This window comes from Schistocerca piceifrons, chromosome 5 (genome assembly GCF_021461385.2).
Source record: "Schistocerca piceifrons isolate TAMUIC-IGC-003096 chromosome 5, iqSchPice1.1, whole genome shotgun sequence".
Classification (NCBI taxonomy): Eukaryota; Metazoa; Arthropoda; class Insecta; order Orthoptera; family Acrididae; genus Schistocerca; species Schistocerca piceifrons.
This window is the reverse complement of record NC_060142.1, coordinates 230,498,602-230,521,135: the sequence shown is the minus strand read 5'-3', so window position 1 is coordinate 230,521,135 and position 22,534 is coordinate 230,498,602. Positions and strand designations below refer to the sequence as shown.

At 44.1% G+C, this 22,534-nt stretch overlaps 1 protein-coding gene across 2 annotated transcripts in view; it reads right to left on the bottom strand.

Moving 5' to 3' along the window:
• The window catches only part of LOC124798448 (high affinity cAMP-specific and IBMX-insensitive 3',5'-cyclic phosphodiesterase 8A), a 1,735,971-nt gene that overhangs the window by 413,934 nt on the left and 1,299,503 nt on the right, over positions 1-22,534 (bottom strand). For both annotated transcript variants that reach the window (XM_047261866.1, XM_047261867.1), the window contains exon 7: positions 2,050-2,109. In XM_047261866.1, coding sequence (XP_047117822.1) covers positions 2,050-2,109 — 60 coding nt within the window. The remainder of the gene's footprint in view (positions 1-2,049; positions 2,110-22,534) is intronic.

Sequence of the window (22,534 nt, the reverse complement as noted above, 5' to 3'; positions counted from 1 at the left end):
GGAGAGGAGAGGGGGAAGGGGGAGGGGACGGCAAGTATTGTGATGAAGGGGACATTCAAATCAAATAGCTCTAAGCACTATGGGACTTCACATCTGAGATCATCAGTCCCTTAGACTTAGAACTACTTAAACCTAACTAATCTAAGGACATCACACACATCCATGCCTGAGGCAGCAGTTCGGTTCCGGACTGAAGCGCGTAGAACCGCTAGGCCACAGCGGCCGGCAGGGGACATTCAACTGGGCTTCCATAGGACCTGTGTAGTATCCAAAGGCACCATGACAACTGTGGTCTATGTAAACATTATTGTGGATCATACGCATTCCTTGGTGTATGACATCTGACGGCGAACGCATTTTCCAGGAGGATAACTGTCTATATCACAAGACCAGAATCATGCCACAGTGGTTTGAGGAACAAGGTTGTGAACTCACATTGATGTTTTGAGTCATCAGTGTACCTGTATGTCCCCCGCCCCAACATCCCATTTCACTGGCACACTACCCCCCCCCCTCCCCCCTTGTCCGCTCTCTCCCCCTCTCTTCCTCTCCCTCTCCAGCTGCCTTGCGGAGATTTTAATTTCACTTCTTCTTTTCCATAGCTTTATCGGATTTTTTAGGATTTGGAAAATTCTGTTATACTTCTTTGTGTTTGGATGCCCTTCCAGAAGGGAAAGTCATCAAGGTAACCTAAGGTGGGGAATTTACGTGCACCACCTGTCTGGGTATGGTGTAAATTTCATTCTTTAAGTTACATATTTTCACTGTTTACGTTTCGAATTCTTTGAGGCGGAATTTGGGGTCCAGCCCGGCATTTGCCTAAATGAGCCCGTGAAAGTGCCTAAAAACCACAATAAGGATGGCTGGTGTACCAACCCACGGTCGTTCATCCGTCCTGCCGACTCTAATAGAATCTTGCTCACTTCCCTGCATCGCAAGCTAGCGGTCCGCGCCCTACGCTGTACGAGCAGGTATCACTCTGCCGGCCGGCCGTTGTGGTCGAGTGGTTCTAGGCGCTACAGTCTGGAACCGCGCGACCGCTCCGGTCGCAGGTTCGAATCCTGCCTCGGGCATGGATGTGTGTGATGTCCTTAGATTAGTTAGGTTTAAGTAGTTCTAAGTCCTAGGGGACCGATGACCTCAGAAGTTAAGTCCCATAGTGCTCAGAGCGCCCCCTCCCCCCCCCCCCCCATCACTTTGCCGAGTAACAAGAGTTTAATATTATTTTGACAAACTGAAAGCGTGAACTAACCGTACCGTCCAGTTTTCGCATGGGAAGGCAGCGGGCGCTACTGAACCACATTCAGAATACAGGGTTAGTTTTACCTCCATTACATAGGTCCCCATACATCGCTATATCCTGTGATCAAAAAGCTACAAAGAATGAGTTTTTCCATATAAAAACCCATTTATTGTCCTTATCATAAGGGTGATGCAAAACTTTCTTTGGGGTGTCTATATAAACTGAATGACTGCTGCAAAGTTGTCGCCGATATGGCTGGGGTTGCTAACTATGTGGAACAATAAACGGAGGTAATTGGTTAGAAGCTACTGGTAGTAGAAAGGTTATTGTGGGATTAGTAGTCGGCCAGTGGAGGGTATTCACGGTGAACGATTGGTAAGCAGCTAATAACTGCAGCTAGCGAATTCCAGGATTTCTACAAAAGTTTAAGGAAGGTCCTAACACTTCGTTCTAATAGAACTCCAAACACAAGTCGATATTCCTACTGTTGAGTAACAGACTTCAAGCAGTTGGAATCCAAGAAGTCATAAATTGTAATCTTGAGCTCAATAACCGTATCGTGACAGAGATGCCACTTGAAAAATGGAACATATTTTAGAATAATAGATCGCCAGTGATTGTGATATAGAACAGACGGGAGTATCCATTGTACGAGTGTGTCAAGAGAAGAGTCTTACATGAATGCTGTCATGCATACTCTAGGTTCTATATCTACATTTCAGATGCTTATATTTCCAGTGCTGAAAAGTATTGCTGAGGTATTGGAATAGTTTGACATATAATGAAGTCTTTCCACTAGTACTAACCTCCTTCGAACGAGGGCGACTATCACCGTGTACTGGCTGGATTTTCTGTTCCTTATCGCCCTGAAACAGAAGGAAACAACCCACATAACAATAAGAAACACAAGAAAAGTAAAAAAAGAACATACAAATTTTCTCAAGGCACACGATTTTTATGAAGATCACTACACTTCTGGAGATACAGTACCATCATGTAATATATTTTACCATAACTGTTGACGTACACATTTGGGTTTACACCAATGCGTATTAAATTTAGTTAGTTTGTGCCACAAATTATTCAGATCATGACACTGAAGTAATTCAGTGCGGACAGTGATAAATCTACCAACAAAACATTCCAGTGGGTGGTACATAGAAATTTATCGCATGATCACATTTTCAAAATTTTTGTATCTTAAAAGTTAGTATGGTATACTAATATTTTACGGATACAAGTCATAATTATAAGCGTTGTATTCTTATTCATAATAAGGAATCAAGTACCACTGAAAAGAATAAAAGGAGAGTGTTAATTTTAACAATTTGATATTGTTACGAAAGAGATTGTAGTATCGTGTTGGTGTAGGAAGAGACTCTCGGCTGCAAGCGAATACGGTGTACAGTTAGAAACAACTTTGCAAGGACAGAAAACTTCGTTCGAATGTTATGACTAGATGCATAGTATGGCGCTCGCGTAGACACGGTATCTGAGCAGTCTGCTACAGACAGATGTGCAGTGAACGTGGGATGACAATTGGTGCAAGACGTATGGTTCATATATATCAGAGATTATATAATAATTTGGATTCCCGAGATCAGTAATGTCTAGAGTGGATCTTCGATACTGCGAAGACAGTTTTTCGACACTCATAAAGCGCCGCAGAGGACGAGTAGTTTTGTAGCATTTATAGCCCTTGGAGCCATAGCATTCACTCTCAAGCCCCACTTCCTGATTGAGACGCATGCGGTGAATGAGGTGTAGACACACCGATTTATTAACGTTTTCTTATATTTATATTCAGGTTTGATTCACACTGATAAGAGATATCCTCAATAGTAATCTCGAATACACTTTATTCTGATTATTTTCATTAATTAAAACTTCCGAGCTGAATTGCCGTGGTCCATATATAAAAGTGCTTCTCCTTCCTGACGTTTCGTTGCCTACTACGGGCAACATCTTCTGAGGTGAGTCGGCGACTGGCTGCTAGGCGCTGGAGGTACGGCTTATATAGAGTGCTTATATGGCGCCACCACTCATCACGTGCTTTCGACTTTAAAACTATCTCTGGATAGTGCCATCTCTCTCGGTTATAGGTAATCGATAGTCACTTCGTTGGTACAGAGTCGACCGCCATATCTTGTCTAGTTCTAATTCTTCTTCTTTCTTATTAAAATTATTTTCGTGCTTGTAGATATCTATAGCTTCTCTATACATGCTGGTATAATAATATGAAGTCCTGGATATCACGTTTGTCATGGAAGGACACTAAGGGAACAACTCTGAACTGCAGAAGTTTCGACGATCTTTCAGCAAATTACCTTGCACGTGAGTCGTGAGGTGTCAGTGTTGTTGCTGGTGGTCCAGGAGAGGCGCGCATGTTTACCGTCCTGGTTTCTGAAAACAATAATGGCGCCTCAGCCTCAGCATGAACCGCCATTGCCGGTCGTCCAGATGAAAAGTGCGAATGTTCCATCTATAAAGTGACATAGGACCATCAGGAAATGTTTACTGCAAGCTGTGCGAAGAAGTAAGCTCTCACTGCTAGGCTTCCTTTCACATCTCGTCACGCGTTTACAGTACAGACACGAGAAAGTATTCTGTTTTGCCATCAGTGTGTAGCACCACAACCGTGACAAGGCTCGTCGTGCATCGGGACGCGCTCGTATGCGCTCGCGACAGGCCATTAAAAAAAGAAAAAACGACATAACTCAGAATCGATATATATCATTCTAGATTTCGAACGTATTTTTAACGACTGACTCACTGTGGAACATACCACATCATCAATTTTATTTCGAAGTTCCCCAACTCTAAATGCAATTTACCCTTGATTAAAAATTCAGAGATAAGAGAGACCGTAATAGACAGACTCCTGACATACTGAGGAACAGTACACTGGAATCTAAATTCAGATGTTGGTTGGTTTATGGGATTAAAGGGACCAGACTGCTACGGTCATCGGTCCCTAAATTCAGATGTGATCATTTTGAGAGGACTTTATTATCTGCTCATGACGGAGTCAACCGTTAAATTCAAGTAACATTGGAACGGCTGTTTGTGAAGTCACGATTATTCCTATCTCCACGTACAAATCCCTCAGAATATGTTAGTCAGAGAGAGTTAATATGGCACAGTGTGCTATGAAGTTACTCGACACTGAGGTGAATGATATGCGTATCGCTTGATAGCAGGACAGTTAAGAGTTACAGTACACAGCACTACAATTGATTTATTTCACTTGAAGTCACCTTTAGTAGTAGCCTGTAAATTCGTGTCGGGAACCTTAGCTTCGCTGTACGGCCATGGATGCCTACATTCCCTGGGCTCAAGTCACAAGAGCGAGGCTGGCTGGGCCATACCTGTACGAAGCGCGCCCGGGCAAATCAACGGAACTGCTCTGGTCCGAAGTAAAGCTCGTTTCCCCTGTCTAGTGTAAGGAAAGGCCCAAACTGGAAGACTGAGATGTATGCATCTGACGCCTCTGGAGAGAGCAGGTTGCGCGCAAAACATAAGATTTTTCCACTTTCCGTCACGTGAAGAGGAAATCAAAATCCGGGGATTGTTTCTAGGCGCTTCAGTCCGGAACCACGCGGCTGCTACGGTTGCAGGTTCGAATCCTACCTAGGGCATGGATGTGTGTGATGTCCTTAGGTTAGTTATTTTTAAGTAATTCTAAGTCCAGGGGACTGATGACATCAGATGTTAAGTCCCATAGAGCTTAGAGGCATTTGAACCATTTGATTGTTTCTACTTGAAATACGAGCTTCGCATTCGTTAACAGCAATGAATTGACGGGTAGGGAGCGAAGGAGATACGGATGGACAGAAAATAGTTGTAACCGAGAGGACTGGTCGTAGGTACGGGGGACCAATTGTCTTTGTAGTGTGGTCCCTTCAACCCCCTCAAACCACCCAACCGTAGGTACGGTAATAAATGTTGGAAATTGAAATGAATCCCAACACTGGCTGGAGACAGAGAAGCGGGAGTCAATAGGATATTTTCGTCTCCTGGAAAACTAGTGGTCAACCACAATAAAGTGAAGTATAGGAAGGAAAGGCTTATAAATGTAACAACAATTCTAATCGGCTAAAGTCAACTTCACCCAATCTGAGAAGCAGCTCACCCCCATAAACCGAACCAAAAAGGTAAATCTCATAACTTCGGAAATCACTTTCGTTGGTGCTACTGAGTAAGATTGTTGCTGCTGACCTGTTTCCAGAAACGCCTGCCCGTGAAGCTCGCCGTAGCTGTCTACCGTATGATCCAGTGCAGCCCTCGCGAAATTATAAACTTACACCAGGCGGCTTAGTACTTCTTCACAACTTGCAGCCCCTTCACAGTTCGGGTAGCGGAACATGTGAGACCGAACCAGCAACAATTAGGAAGTAGGGAATTTTACTGGATGAGGAATGCTCAATGAGCTTCACTTATTCAATTTTAGAATCCAGATTCAGACTTGCATTTGCTAATGGTTTGATTTCAAATGGTGTTTGTTCGATGCCTTTTCATAAGATTCAGCTCTGAGCTGCGCATTAGATTCAATTAGTTGCTTCCCACGGTTTTCACGGTCAGTAGCAGGTGCCCATTCTATTTTACAGTCAAATAGCGGTTTTGAATGTTCGTATTACTTTGAAGACAGACGGCAGTTAGAGAATCTTTAATCTTTCACTGTTAGATTGCAGTTCAGCAGACTTTAAGTCTAATTTAAGATTAGATTGTGTATAAGGTACCCCAACCCTTCTTCCAAGCACATTTGAATACTTTGATGATAATATTTTATGCAATTACGATCGTAAGTGAAACTAATTAATGAATTATATGACATATTAATTTAAAACCAGTCTCCCTAATCATTTGCCTACAAACCCCCTAATCTCTTCTTCTTCTTCCTAGTGAAGGCACAGTGCTACAAAAACGACTGTGTTTCAACGGTTGGAGTCAAGACAGGAGGGGAAACCTTTGTGGACGAAATACAGTGTCTGTTGTGTCAGTCCCAGCAGGCAATTCTTGACAAAGGCCCCTCCCAGTTGTCGGTATTAGCTCTGTTTTTTGAGGTTGAATGCCCACGAGTGTGTGGACGTTCAGAAAACAATAAAACTTCAGAGCCCCGCCACCCCAGTCTCAATTTGACAGCTTCTCTTTGGACCAAGACGACTCTAATGTCCACCCAGTATACTCTTGGGACTTGCCGCTTTCAGAGCAATGTCTGCCTGCTCATTACCTTGAACAGAAGGTAGTAATGTAGATCGAGTCTAGGCGCCACCGTGTCATATGTTAGTATTCTCATGTAAATTCAGTGCTCTCTTGCACCTTAATTCCGGGAGTAGCTTAAGTTCTTTTGATAATTATGTATATTGCTTCCTGCTTTTCTATTTCTGTATGCCAGTAGTTTACCTGATCAGTGAAGAGTGCTCTCAGCTGTATGTCTGTAGATTCTATAAGAATACATACTATTGTTTAACATTCATCGGTTTTAATTAGAGATGTATACACTAGTGTATATTCCTCAGTCTCCCAATTAATTGGGTTTCCCTGCAAGTAGAGATAATGTTAATACTGTACCACATCAGGACTGAGTTGTCTCCATTAAGATTCCTGGCAATTTGCTAACGTCCACTCAGTAGGTAGAGCCAGTTGCTACACATAGAGAACTCTGAGGCGAGCAGTTTATGCCCGGCCACCTGCCGCTTAAGCACACAGCAGGGGGTGTTTGCAAGTAACGGTCGTTCGCTTGTTCGCCGCCGAAGGACAGCAATAACTACCAGAGAGTATCACATCCACTTTCAGAAATAACCCCAGGCATCGACGGAGATTACTCTGGTTTAACTCTAATTTGTCAGCATTTTTAGCAGTTTGAAATTTGGGTAAGTGAAGGGAGAGTGACGCTCAGATTGATGACATATTTCTCAACGTTCAGAAGACATTCAGCATAGTTCCGTAATGTCATTTACCGAACAAAATAAGGTTTTACAACTCTGCAGTCAAGCTCTGAGAATAGAGAACACAAACAGAGCGACTGCGAATGTAATGTTGCAGGTTGCCTACATTAGACATCAAGGCGCTGCTTTTGCGTCGGTGCTGTACTGCCTATCTTCTAAGGATGCCGGCTATAGGTGAAACAACCGGCTTTCGCTTGTATCGCTTTTTTTTCCACGCCAGTTTAATCTGACTTTTAAAACCGCTCAAAATAATCGGTTTCTGAAATAACCGATTTTCGGTTTTTGATTCCAATTACATCCTGTAATAAACGTAGAAATCGAATAAAGATTGAAAGATTTTGACTGAGTTTCAAGATACACGGATTCAAAATATTAAATAAATAGCCAAATAATAGAAACTTGGTCTCCAGCATTTGCTTCTTTTGTCGAAAAATGATAAGTGGTTGAATACTACAGAAAGTCGTCAGTATTCATCTACAGATTCTAATTTTTTGAAACTCTGCTCCAAAATCATGTTTTAATTGGGCTTTATACCATTATTTAAGCATTATGAATAGTCAATGTTAAGCAATGACAGCTGAGATAGAAGATCCCTGTTTTTCGCATTAATTTTCGTTTTCAAGGGCTGCAAGCAGATAAAGGCATTTTGTTTAGACACAGGCAGCAGCTCACGTACTTTCTCGACTGAATTGTTTTTAAGTTTTTGTTTATTACTGTTACCGTAATTTCCTTCCTCTTTCATAGAAATGGCAGACAAATCTTTAATCGTTTAAATCAAATGAAGCATTGTACGTCATTGCTACGTCACTTCTTAAAAATATTTGCAGACTGGGGTTGCTGCTATTCTGCAATACAACAATCTCCGTCGATGACAGTGAGAAACTATCATATAGGCCAGGCGAGGGCAAGTGCTGCTCGCAGCACGTACACGCGTGCCTTAAGCCACGACAAATGGCAACAGGAACGTTACTGTCTCAGCAATGCTGTACCAATTCTTATGCCATGTGTTTGTTGCTCGTTACTGTCAGCACCGTTCAAATAGCACTGATCCTTTTCTCATCTTCTATAATAAAGCAGTATTTCAGACCAAAGCAAATTTTACGAATAAAACTTACTTAAAAAAAAGAATCTTATCTCGAAAAGTACAGATTATTGAGAACTAAAATATCAGCATCGGTTTTAATCGGTCGGCTATACCCAATACTACTTCCTTCACACTACAGTTTCGCAAGTATGATGATTCTGAGAACTGTGCCGTTGTGACTGCTCCCTACTCGTAGACAGGTTCTCCTTTACTGAAGCGTGCAGGAGTGTAAGGCTAGTCGTGACTCAGTACGGAAGATGAGTGCACGATCCATCTGTTCTAAAGGAACACTGACAGAGTGAAAATGACCGGTTATCGGCATCGGCTGGCCTCTCACGAGGCTTTGCTTTCTGAGTCTGTGGAGGGTATAGGTCAAAAAGCAAGTGTTGCAGTTTACACCATTGCAAACATGCTCCGTAAGGGGAACAGTAATGTCTGGAAAATAGTTCAATGCTGTCGTTCATATATCAGGCGAAAAATGAGCAAAGTTCGTTCAATGGAGAAGAAAAAGGAAACAAAAGAAAAAAGGGTTGTATTCTCGTTTAATCGATCTCCATCATGAGAAATAATACGTGCTACATCAAATGAAAACAGTGCACAGACCAACATACCCTGCAACCAGAAAGCGGGCTCCTTGCATATGCTTTCGATCGTGGCAGTTTGTGCTTATAGGTTAATAACGAGTTTCTTGGCTTATGATTCATTCATACAACTTTTTCGTAGATTGCTGTAAATTTAGAGAATAAGCTCCATCCCTCTCCCTCCCACCTCCATCCCCATCATATCCAGCACACAGCTTTCCTCCAGAAGAAAGATAACATTATATCTCGTGGTCATTATACGATATACACTCCTGGAAATGGAAAAAAGAACACATTGACACCGGTGTGTCAGACCCACCATACTTGCTCCGGACACTGCGAGAGGGCTGTACAAGCAATGATCACACGCACGGCACAGCGGACACACCAGGAACCGCGGTGTTGGCCGTCGAATGGCGCTAGCTGCGCAGCATTTGTGCACCGCCGCCGTCAGTGTCAGCCAGTTTGCCGTGGCATACGGAGCTCCATCGCAGTCTTTAACACTGGTAGCATGCCGCGACAGCGTGGACGTGAACCGTATGTGCAGTTGACGGACTTTGAGCGAGGGCGTATAGTGGGCATGCGGGAGGCCGGGTGGACGTACCGCCGAATTGCTCAACACGTGGGGCGTGAGGTCTCCACAGTACATCGATGTTGTCGCCAGTGGTCGGCGGAAGGTGCACGTGCCCGTCGACCTGGGACCGGACCGCAGCGACGCACGGATGCACGCCAAGACCGTAGGATCCTACGCAGTGCCGTAGGGGACCGCACCGCCACTTCCCAGCAAATTAGGGACACTGTTGCTCCTGGGGTATCGGCGAGGACCATTCGCAACCGTCTCCATGAAGCTGGGCTACGGTCCCGCACACCGTTAGGCCGTCTTCTGCTCACGCCCCAACATCGTGCAGCCCGCCTCCAGTGGTGTCGCGACAGGCGTGAATGGAGGGACGAATGGAGACGTGTCGTCTTCAGCGATGAGAGTCGCTTCTGCCTTGGTGCCAATGATGGTCGTATGCGTGTTTGGCGCCGTGCAGGTGAGCGCCACAATCAGGACTGCATACGACCGAGGCACACAGGGCCAACACCCGGCATCATGGTGTGGGGAGCGATCTCCTACACTGGCCGTACACCACTGGTGATCGTCGAGGGGACACTGAATAGTGCACGGTACATCCAAACCGTCATCGAACCCATCGTTCTACCATTCCTAGACCGGCAAGGGAACTTGCTGTTCCAACAGGACAATGCACGTCCACATGTATACCGTGCCACCCAACGTTCTCTAGAAGGTGTAAGTCAACTACCCTGGCCAGCAAGATCTCCGGATCTGTCCCCCATTGAGCATGTTTGGGACTGGATGAAGCGTCGTCTCACGCGGTCTGCACGTCCAGCACGAACGCTGGTCCAACTGAGGCGCTAGGTGGAAATGGCATGGCAAGCCATTCCACAGGACTACATCCAGCATCTCTACGATCGTCTCCATGGGAGAATAGCAGCCTGCATTGCTGCGAAAGGTGGATATACAGTGTACTAGTGCCGACATTGTGCATGCTCTGTTGCCTGTGTCTATGTGCCTGTGGTTCTGTCAGTGTGATCATGTGATGTATCTGACCCCAGGAATGTGCCAATAAAGTTTCCCCTTCCTGGGACAATGAATTCACGGTGTTCTTATTTCAATTTCCAGGAGTGTATGTAATTTATATGTTTCTTTCCTCGTAGTGGATGTGAGCGCTCGGAATTTGAGAATAAGTTTCTTCTTGATGCACATCGTCATTCTTACTACACCTTCCACTGGAGTTTGTTAAGCAGTTTCGTCAAATTTTCGCTCTACGTAGATACGTGACAAATTGTGTAACTCTACTTGGAATCTTCTCCGCCTCTTCCACCGACAGAATTTGATGACGAGCGCAGAAAGGCCAATAGTTCTCTACGAGTAATGAATGAGGAAGTTTTAAACAAAGTTCTTCGTGCAAGAGTTGTTACATTTATATGGATGTTTTTTCAGACCTGCGACTGTATTATAAGATTATGTGGAATAATTTATGCTGCTGCAGTCACTTTTTACTAATATTTTAGTAGCACAATGTATTTCGGCAGCATGCTGCCATCATGAGGTGCATTATACAGTTACTTATACATCAGTTGATATGTTATGTACATGAGCTGTGTGTGCAGTGGGCTTAAGAATCGAAAAATGAACCTGTGTGGAAGGATAAATCTGTTACAGTGTGTACATTATGCGAATAGTATGATTAGGTAATATATTTAACGTTTAGATACATTTCTGTTGGCGATTGCATTTTCTGGCACACAGAGCACAGTAACAGGTAAAATGCTAAGTTGTGATTTACCTGTTACTGTGCCCTGTGTGCCAGAAAAACCAATCGCAAACAGAAATGTAAGTAAACGTATTAATGTATTACCTAATCATGCTATTCACATAATGTATACACTGTAACAGATTTATCCTTCCACAGAGGTTTCGATTCTTAGCCGCTCTGGCGCACACAGCTAATGTACATAACCTATCAGCATATATATATATATATATATATATATATATATATATATATATATATAATACTGTAAAATGCACCTGATGATGGCAGCATGCTACCGAAATGCATTGTGCTAGTAAAATATTAGTAAAAAGTGACTGCAGCAGTATAAATTATTCCACATAAGAGTTGTTACACCTCCTTTGTTTTCTTACGGTACATCTAAGCCAAGCACCCGCCTTTTCTCGCGAGTAAATTCATGCGATAGTTATATCTCAAGTCCGCAGTTCGTGGTCTAGTGGCTAGCATTGCTGCCTCTACATCACGGGGTCCCGGTTTCGATTCCCGGCCGGATTGGGGATTTTTCTCTGCCCGGGGACGGGTTGTTTGTGTTGTTCTCATCATTTCATCATCAACATCATTCATGACAGTGAATAGATTGACTGTGCGCAAAACTGGACTGTGATAAAGTTGGGATTGTACGGGCGCTGATGACCGAGCAGATGAGCGCCCCACAAACCAAACATAATCATCATCGTTATATCTAAAATCTGATTAGAAAGTTGTTCCTAAATAATTTTCGGTTGTGAACAATTGCTGTGACTCATTGCCAGATCATGTAATCAAATGATATCATATCTTTCCGTATAATTACGCGCATTTCGTTAAATTTATTCATGTTTATGGGTAGCTGCCAATCTTTGCGCCGAGAGCTGGTCATCTGCAAGTCTGTCTGCATTTCGTAAAAAGTTCCTGACTACGTCACCTCACAGTCCACAACTGCGCCGCCTGCGAGTTGGTTCAAAATGCCTCAGACGTTGCATGACATGTCGTTTATACAGCTCGGGAACAGCAGAGGTTCCAGCACATTAACTCGAGGTGCTGAGCACGCTACAGTCGCCTCTGACGACGTTCCTCCGCTAAGGATGACATATTATCTTCTCTTTGGTTGGACTTCACAGTTTATTAGCATACATATTCTCATGTTCCATTAGCACATATTTTGTTAACCACGCAGCATGTGTAGCGGAAGTGAAACACAACAACAAAATTCTAGACTGGATTAAAAACACAGAGAAAAGTTAAGATGGTAGTTTTCATGCTTAGGGTGTTCTACATAGCTCCTCCCCGCCTCCCCCCACCTGAGTACGACGCACAGAAGGGTACACCCATGTGAAACTGTCAGAAATGTCCTTTGTGAGGATATTCATCTCGTGCGTCGGTTACGTCATTAACGACCCTTCATGTGAGTTTCTGCATTTTTTCGTTTTTAGTACGTTCATATTGATAACACCAAGTCTCATCAACCCTGATGGTTTTTTTCCAGAAAATAATTGTGCGGATTTTTCATTCCAGTCAAGTCGCTGCAGGCGTCCACAAGTAATTGCTTTTCTTCGGGAGATAAGGAGTGTGAAACAAACTTTGGGCAAACACTTTTGTCTTTCTCAAAACGTTCTGTAGATGGCTTTGAACACTTGATTTACAGATGTTGCTCCATTGCGAGTTGTAGCACAACAACACTGAATTGCTATGTTCGCAACTCCAGTACTTAACACTACCAGCTCACAACTGACTTGTCGAATGCACGTCTAGTATTCACAGTTGTTAGTTCAAGCTTCACAGTAGTTGCTACACTGACGCTGCTTTCATGCCAGGAACGAAATCACTCTCGAAACTTTTTGGATGGCCAGGGTCAACCTAGTGTAGAGCCCTACTAGGTCTTTGAGTAAAAATCGTATGTCTGTAGAAAAGTTAATGAGAAGCAGTGTGGTAGCCGCTATGGGATGTTGCATTTACAGCCGCGATCAGGTGGCTGTCAGTGTGGAGGCATGTGCATTACGCACATGGATTACGAAGTCAGGATAGCAGAGCAAAGCAGTAAACTGTAACGCACAGTGGTAACCGTGTAGCCAGCAGGGCAATGTCGCCACACCAGGGCAATAGGTGCCCTGTCTTAGTGAAATAAATGCACGTTGAAGGTACGAGGGTCACTCCAAAATAAATGCACACTATTTTTGTAAAAATACAGTTTTCATTCTGCATTTGTGAAAGTTTTACAGTGTGTAGATACATCCTTCCCGCTTGTTTTCAATCTTATTTCAACCTGTTCCCGTGAGTGGCGCCGTCATGGCATGTCTTCAAGATGGCTGCTACACCTGACGTACTGTCATGGAATTACTGTGCTGTGAAAACGAGACAGTGGGAAACATCCACAAGAGGTTGAAAAAGGTGTATGGAGATGATGCTGTCGATCGCAGTACAGTTAGTCGGTGGACAAGCAGGTTACGTGATGAAAGCGGGCACGGCAATATTGAGGATTGTACTCGCAGTGGCAGGCCTCGTACTGCACACACTCCAGACAATGTGCAGAGAGTTAACGAACTGGTGACTCCTGACAGACGCATCACAGTGAACGAATTGTCACGATACGTTGGGATAGGGGAAGGAAGTGTTTGCAGAATACTGAAAGTGTTGGCGTTAAAAAAGGTTTGTGCCAGGAGGGTTCCCAGGATGTTGACAGTGGCTCACAAAGAAACAAGAAAAACGGTATGCGCCGAACTTTTGAAACAGTATGACAATGGTGGAGATGAAATTTTTGTAAGAATTGTGACAGGTGATGGAACATGGCTCCGTCACTTTTCACCAGAGACGAAGAGGTAATCAATGGAGTGGCATCATGCAAATTCACCCAAGAAAAAAAGATTCAAACCCACACCTTCTGCTGGAAAAGTTATGGCTACAGTGTTTTTCGATTTCGGAGGACTGTTGCTTGTGGACATCGTGCCAAGTGTAACCACCATAAATTCTGATGCATATGTGACAACACTGAAGAAATTTCAAGCTCAACTGAGTCATGTTGGACCACATCGGCAAAAGCAGGATGTTTTGCTGTTGCACGACAATGCACGGCCACATGTCAGTCAGAAAACGATGGAAGCGATCACAAAACTCGGATTTCTTTTGGAGTGACCCTAGTATATAAATAAATCTCGATTTTAAGGTAGAGAGGACTTCTCACCGGCAGAAACCAGCAGCACCACCCCAACGCCAGAACTATGCTGGGCAGCGAGGAAACTGGGTACCACCAGCAGCAGCCATGGATTTGAGACCAATCTGCACCCACTGCCAGCTTTAAGTCCTTTACAGGACTTAGTGCCGCACACTCGTCAACCTGACATTCGAGCCTGCTGTCACCGACGTTGAGTTGCCAGTGGGACTTGCTGCCAAAGCACCATCCACCGTGTGCCACCTGCTAGACAGCAGTGAGTCGCACCCTGTGCACAGACATCTTTGTGCAACACCGTGGTGACACAAGCGGAGCCAGCAGCCCTTGGGCCTACACAATGCTGATGAAAGCAGTGTATCGCTGATGTCGGTGACCTTGACCTCTAAAGATTGCCGGCCTACCACGGGGCTGTTGTCAGCATCACCGGGCGCCTGCTCAACAGCCAGGACAGAAGCCGCCATCTCTACGTCAGTGCCGGCCAGGGACAACGAGTGAGGCGTGGTTGCCTCACTACGCCAAGCATTGAAGTCAGTAATAGTCATTTTTAGCTACCAACAGTGTTTCCACCAGATCCTCTTGACAAACACTAACCCACCACCCTGCAAAGGGCTGGCAGGGCAAAATGTAGTCTTCTGAATTTCGTGAGGGTGAGTATAAGCTGCGTTTCATATGACTATTAATGTTCTCTTTTACAGAAGAGCTATTCGCCTTCAAAGAAGTCATCACAAACGAAGAAAAAAATATGTTCTGTACACCTGCAGCTCTTTACTGTTCTATTAGCAGTAGCTAATGAACAATTAATGTAAAAATCTAATTGTCCATATTCTACTATACTGGAACTAAACACTAGTTATAAGATGATAGGAATGCCACCCGGTTAGAGACAGCTGACCGGTCTAAGCGTCACACCAGCCGGCATTCCTCGTTCGGAGCCAGGCGTGCCGCGGTCATTGTGTCCCCACCCTCTCACACCCTGCAGGACAACGCAATAAATACCGTCCCACAGAGCCGCGCGCGCCTCCAATGGCGGCGGCGGGCTGCGTTCCACGGAGTCGCCCTGCTAAGTTATTTTCGCTTTCACCCTATACGGCGCGTAGGAGAAAGTACGCAAAGGCTGCCAGGAATGCCGACAGCCGACGCCGAGCAGGTGCTCGTCGCACCACACGTCTCCTTCATTACTTCTCCTGCTAACTGACGGCATCCGTCATAGGCACGAAGCAAGGCATACTACTCAGTGACTTGAGCATCGCTAACAGAGTCGGAGAAATCGAAGGAGGTACTTCCCTGATAAAAATTACACAAGTATTACTCTTAGCATATATACAGTTAACAATCACAAATTTGAAACTTCCTGGCAGATTAAAACTGTGTGCCGGACCGAGACTCGAACTCTGGACCTTTCCCTTTCGCGGGCAATTGCTCTACCATCTGAGCTACCCAAGCACGACTCACGCCCCGTGACAAGGTACTGGCAGAAGTAAAGCTGTGAGGACGGGGCGTGAGTCGTGATTGGGGAGCTCAGATGGTAGCTCAGATGGTAGAGCAATTGCCCGCGAAAGGCAAAGGTCTCGAGTTCGAGTCTCGGTCCGGCACACAGTTTTAATCTGCCAGGAAGTTTCATATCAGCGCACACTCCGCTGCAGAGTGAAAATCATATTCTGGAATCACAAATTTCTGTTTGCATCCTCATCTATACTACCAAACGGATAACGTGGGTCACGGTACACGTTCCAGTTGAGGTTGTCTATTTTACGAGAGGCAACAAAAATATGATTTTTAGTATTACATGAAATTATTGAGAGAATTTAAGAATTAAAAATGCTGTCATAATCTATTCATTAACAGATACAATCTCATGTTGAGGATTTAACACGGTAAGACAAATTTTACAGTTAGAAACTGTGTACACTGATCAGCCACAACATTATGACCACCGTTCTACTATCGATACAAACCCGTCCACATCTATATCCATACTTCGCAGGCCACCTGACGGTGTGTGGCGGAGGTTACCTTGAGTACCTCTATCGGTTCTCCCTTCTATTCCAGTCTCGTATTGTTCGTGGAAAGGATGATTGTAGGTATGCCTCTGTGTGGGCTCTGATCTCTCTGATTTTATCCTCATGGTCTCTTCTCGAGGCGACAGCAACGTCCCGTGGCGAGCAATGACTGCTAGTCAGACACACGCACGGTGCATGTAGTATTCAGTGAGCGTGCTGTTCGTGTGTAGAATGGGGAAGGCAAATGAGCTATGTGCGTTTAATGGAGGGCAGATTGCGATGCCACGGAGGCTCGGCACGAGCATTTCGGTAACTGCGCGACTTGTCGGGTGTTTGAGGAGTGCTCTGATGAATGTCTTCAACGCGTGGCGAAACGGAGGTCAATCGACGTCCAGATGCCGTGGGGTAGGGTGGCAATTTCTCATTACAGATGTCGGACGTCTTAAGCTGGGCAGGCTGGTAAAACAGGACAGACGGCGAACTGTGGCGAAACTAACACCAGACTTTAATGCTGGTCGGAGAACAAGTGTGTCTGAACAGACAGTGTACCGAACACTCCTGATGATGGGCCTCTGCAGCCGTCGACTCATGCACGTGCCAATGTTAACATCACGACATCGGCAATTATGACTGAAATGGGCACATGACCATCGGCACTGGACGTTGGTGCAGTGGCAGGTCGTTGCCTGGTCTAATGAATCCCGATACCTTCTTCATCACGCCTATAGGAAGGCTCGAACCGCCGTTTGCCAGGGAAACAGCTCCTTGACACTTGCCGGACGGAGACAAGCCAGCGACAGTTGCATTATCCTCTGGGGAGCATCCACGTGGGCATCTATGGGTTTAGTAGTGCTTTTGCAATGCACCATGACGGCCAAGCTGTATCGTACATTGGTTGCAGACCATGTACATCTCTTCATGACGATCATGTTTCCCGTCGACAGTGGCATTTTTCAACAAGATAGTGTCACAAGGCCAGGAGTGTATTGGTGGTTTTAGGAACACAGTGGAGAGCCCCAGTTCATGTGCTGGCCCCCAAACTCAACACATCTTGACTCGATCGAACACGTCTGGGATGTGACTGAACGTGGCGTCACAGCTCATCGCCCCACTCACCGGAATTTACGGGAATTAGGTGACTTGTGGGTGCAGATGTGGTGCCAACTCCCTCCAGCGACCTACCAAGGCCTCATTGCTTCCATGCCACGACGCATCGCCGCTGTTATCTGTGCCAAAAGTGGAGATACCGGTCATTAGGTCATAATGTTCTGACTGAACTGTGTGTATGGAACGTAGATTACGGAGCTCAAATTAAAAATGGTTCAAATGGCTCTGAGCACTATGCGACTTAACTTCTGTGGTCATCAGTCGCCTAGAACTTAGAACTAATTGAACCTAACTAACCTAAGGACATCACACACATCCATGCCCGAGGCAGGATTCGAACCTGCGACCGTAGCGGTCGCTCGGCTTCAGACTGTAGCGCCTAGAAACCGCACGGCCACCCCGCCCGGCCGGCGGTCAAATTACCCAGACTATTCAGGGTGGTCCACTGATAGTGACCAGGTCAAAATACTCACGAAATAAGCATCAAACGAAAAAACTAAAAAGAACGAAACTCTTCTAGCTTGAAGGAGGAAACCAGATGGCGCTATGGTTGGGCCTCTAGATGGTGCTGCCATAGCTCAAAGGGATATCAACTGTGTTTTTATTTTTAAATAGGAACCCCCATTTTTATTACATATTCGTGTAGTACGTAAAGAAATATGAATCTTTTAGTTGGACCACTTTTTCACTTCGTGATAGATGGCGCTGTAATAGTCACAAACACATAAGTACGTGGTATCACGTAACATTCCGCCAGTGTGGACGGTATTTGCTTCGTGATACATTATCCGTGTTAAAATGGACCGTTTACCAATTGCGGAAAAGGTCGATATCATGTTGATGTATGGCTATTGTGATCAAAATGCCCAACGGGCATGTGCTATGTATGCTGCTAGGTATCCTGGACGACATCATCCAATTGTCCGAACCGTTCGCCGGATAGTTGCGTTATTTAAGGAAACGAAGTGTTCAGCCACATGTGAAACGTCAACCACGACCTGCAACAAATGATGATGCCCGAGTAGGTGTTTTAGCTGCTGTCGCGGCTAATCCGCACATCAGTAGCAGACAAAATGCGCGAAAATCTGAAATCTCAAAAACGTCGGTGTTGTGAATGCTACATCAAAATCGACTGCACCCGTATCGTTTTTCTATGCACCAGGAATTGCATGGCGACGACTTTGAACGTCGTGTTCAGTTCTGCCACTGGGCACAAGAGAAATTACTGGACGATGCCAGATTTATTGCACTCGTTCTATTTAGCGGCGAAGCGTCATTCACCAACTGTGGTAATGTAAACCGGCATAATATGCACCATTGGGCAACGGAAAATCCACGATGACTGCGACAAGTGAAACATCAGCGACTTTGGCAGGTTAATGTGTGGTGCGGCTTTATGGGAGGTAGGATAATTGGCCCCACATTTTATCAATGGAAATCTAAATGGTGCGGTGTATGCTGATATCCTACGTAATGTTCTGCCGATGTTACTACAAGATGTTTCACTGCATAACAGAATGGCGATGTACTTCCAACATGATGGATGTCCGGCACATAGCTCGCGTGCTGTTGAAGCGGTATTGAATAGCATATTTCATGACAGGTGGATTGGTCGTCGAAGCACCATACCATGGCCCGCATATTCACCGGATCTAACGTCCCCGGATTTCTTTCTGTGGGGAAAGTTGAAGAATATTTGGTATCGTGATCCACCAACAACGCCTGACAACATGCGTCAGCGCATTGTCAATGCACGTGCGAGCATTACGGAAGGCGAACTACTCGCTGTTGAGAGGAATGTCGTTACACGTATTGCCAAATGCATTGAGGTTGACGGACATAATTTTGAGCATTTATTGCATTAATGTGGTATTTACAGGTAATCACGCTGTAGCAGCATGCGTTCTCTGAAATGATAAATTCACAAAGGTACATGTATCACATTGGAACAACCGAAATAAAATGTTCAAACGTACCTACGTTCTGTATTTTAATTTAAAAAACCTACCTGTTACCAACTGTTCGTCTAAAATTGTAAGCCATATGTTTGTGACTATTACAGCGCCATCTATCACAAAGCGAAAAAAGTGGTCCGATTAAAACATTCATATTTCGTTACGTACTACACGAATATCTAATAAAAATGGGCGTTCCTATTTAAAAAAACGCAGTTGATATCCGTTTGATCTATGGCAACGCCATTTAGCGTACCAACCGTAGCGCCATCTGGTTTCCTTCTTCAAGCTAGACAAGTTTCGTTCTTTGAAGTGTTTTCGCTTGGCGCTTATTTCGTGAGATATTTGGTCCGGTCACTATCAATGGACCACCCTGTATTCGTTCGGTATTCGAGAATGACAGCACTTAGCGTCTTCCAACACATTTTACAGATAATTTCAAGCCTTTAAGGAACTTTTCCTCGCTGAACCCACGCCACAAAGTAATGAAATGAAAAATATTTATCGTTTACTACACTTCCGCTGTTTACGCAGTAAAATTATAGCATCGGGCATAAAGTTTTAATTTATTACATCTTCACCGCTTATTCCATTCGCAACACGTGTTGCAGACAGTATTCACTTATCCTACTGGATGTACCTACAAAATTATACCATTGTACTACAGAGAGTTCAGGAGATGTTTCGTCATAATAACTGAGATGCGTTTTATACATTGGGATTCCATTTGGTAAAGAATTGAAGTTCGGGCAGGGGGCTGTACTGGTGATAAGACAAGAAGACGTATTTCCTTTTCTGTCTCAGAAATCTTAGTTTTGTTATGTTCGTACATACTGCTCTGCTCGGTATCTCATCGGATAAGTGCCAAACCACAAACCCAGATGTTCAGAGTTCTAGGGTTTCTTCTGTAACTTATCGCTTCTTTCACTGTTCGCAGTTACTTTTAGTGCGGAAAGTGCCTCGTTGTGCAGTGGCTCGTAGTCTATACTTTTTTTTGTTAGGCATGGATGTAACTTACTAACACATACACCCTCTGAATACTATCATATGCCGGCCGTCGTGGCCGAGCGGTTCTAGGCGCTTCAGTCTGGAACCGCGCGACCGCTACGGTCGCAGGTTCGAATCCTGCCTCGGGCATGGATGTGTGTGACGTCCTTAGGTTAATTAGGTTTAAGTAGTTCTAAGTTCTACGGGACTGATGACCTCAACTGTTAAGTCCCGTAGTGCTCAGAGCCATTTTACTATCATATATGTACTGGCATTGTTTGCTCTTGCAACATCCGGCATAAAACAACCTCCGCTCTTTTCGATAGTTGTTAGTTCACTATACTGCTCAAGTACCCATCACAGTTTATGGTTTGATGGTATGCGATCAGTCCAATGATTCGTGTTACATTAACTGCATGCAACACTCGTGTTTTCACATCATGCAGACGCTCTTAATAAAACTGAAGAGGGTTTGCAGCGCTCCAAAGTCGATGCAGCTATGCCTCATCAGAAGAAAAATAGCATTTCAGGATCAACACCTCCGACACACACAGACTGCTACAGCTAGACTAATAGTGACGTGGAGTAACAATGTCTTAATTAGTAGGCCGATACACTACCGTTACCCTGTAAGGTTTTAGTTGCCGTTGGCACACAGATTTGTGACCAGATGCGGTTTATACACCAGTCCCAAATGTTAAATGGAGCAACAATTTTCTCACATTTTTCCCATCCTACCTCTAGTGATACTGAAAGCGACACTGCAATTTACAATAAAATGCTAAAAAATGAAGCGGCCATTTGAACGCGCTTTAATTAAATTTCTGATGTCTGACCACACTTTTTATTATTTTCATCACCTTACTCGTTTTGACATTCCTTCATTTTCAAAGGCAGTGTTATGTCAGTCATATAAAATTGTTCATTAGATACATTGTATCTCGTCAACATTCTCAGTCACGAGACAAGTGCAATGCACTTGAGAATTCTGACGAGATACAATGTATCTAGTGAACAATTTTATATGGTTGACATAACACGACCTTTGAAGATGACGGAATGTCGAAACGCGTAAGGAGATTTTGGAAATAATAAAAAGTGTGGTCAAGATATTAGAAAAATCATTGAAGTAAAACAGACAATTCAATTAACTACTGTACTGATGTATAAGCATGTGCAGTTCTGTTTCTCCTTAAATCTGTGTCGTGGGGAGGTCAGTGCCATGTCATTGTGAAGTATTATTGCAATGTAACTGAAGTATGAAGATATGGAGAAGTTCTATCGAGAGGACTTAATGACAGGTTACATTTCAGAATCGAGAGTAAACTGTAATAAAAGAGATACTTAAGAATATGGAATGTGATGCATGCAGTCAGCCTACAGAATGCGTGTAACTGACTTTGTAGCGATCACCAACATGTATTGTGAACTTAAATCTATGAATATGTCCCGAGAAAATTAATGAAGATTGATTAGGATAAGTAGACTTATGATCGACATATCAATGAAGGATGTGAGACACATTCTTGATACAATAGACAATAAAATTAAGGCATTTTGTTAAGAGAAGTGCACATTATCAATGCATGTACAGTGCAATCAGTTGTGGATGAACACAGCGCGCTCTGAGCTGATATCGTTAGATTACGAGGATAATCGGTACAAAGGAATAACGATAAGGAAACAAAAGTATTTTCAATGTTAATTTTCCAGTTTGCTTGTGTGTTCGTGGTCACTATTGCTGATGTCTATTTCTTGCTCATTTAGATTTGATTACCAGTATCACTAAACTTTACTCTTTAAATTAGATAAGATGCTAATAATTTTCGATATTCTTTCCACATTTTTGGTAAACTGCTGCAGCTCTTAGCAGTGGACGAAAGGATAAGTGCGAACACGGCGGTGAGCGTAATAAGTTCACTATTCGCCAGTAAATAGCACTCATTTTCATTCCACTGTGAAGTCAAATTCGCAGACAACTTCCCAAAGAAATTGTTACACTCTTAATATACAAGCTACATTCATTTGAGGAAACAGAATGACTTTAATTTTGGTGTATGTTTCTCTTTAAGATGTCTACTGTTTTCTGAGTCGTTGTGTTTTATTGCGGTTTGCTCACGAATT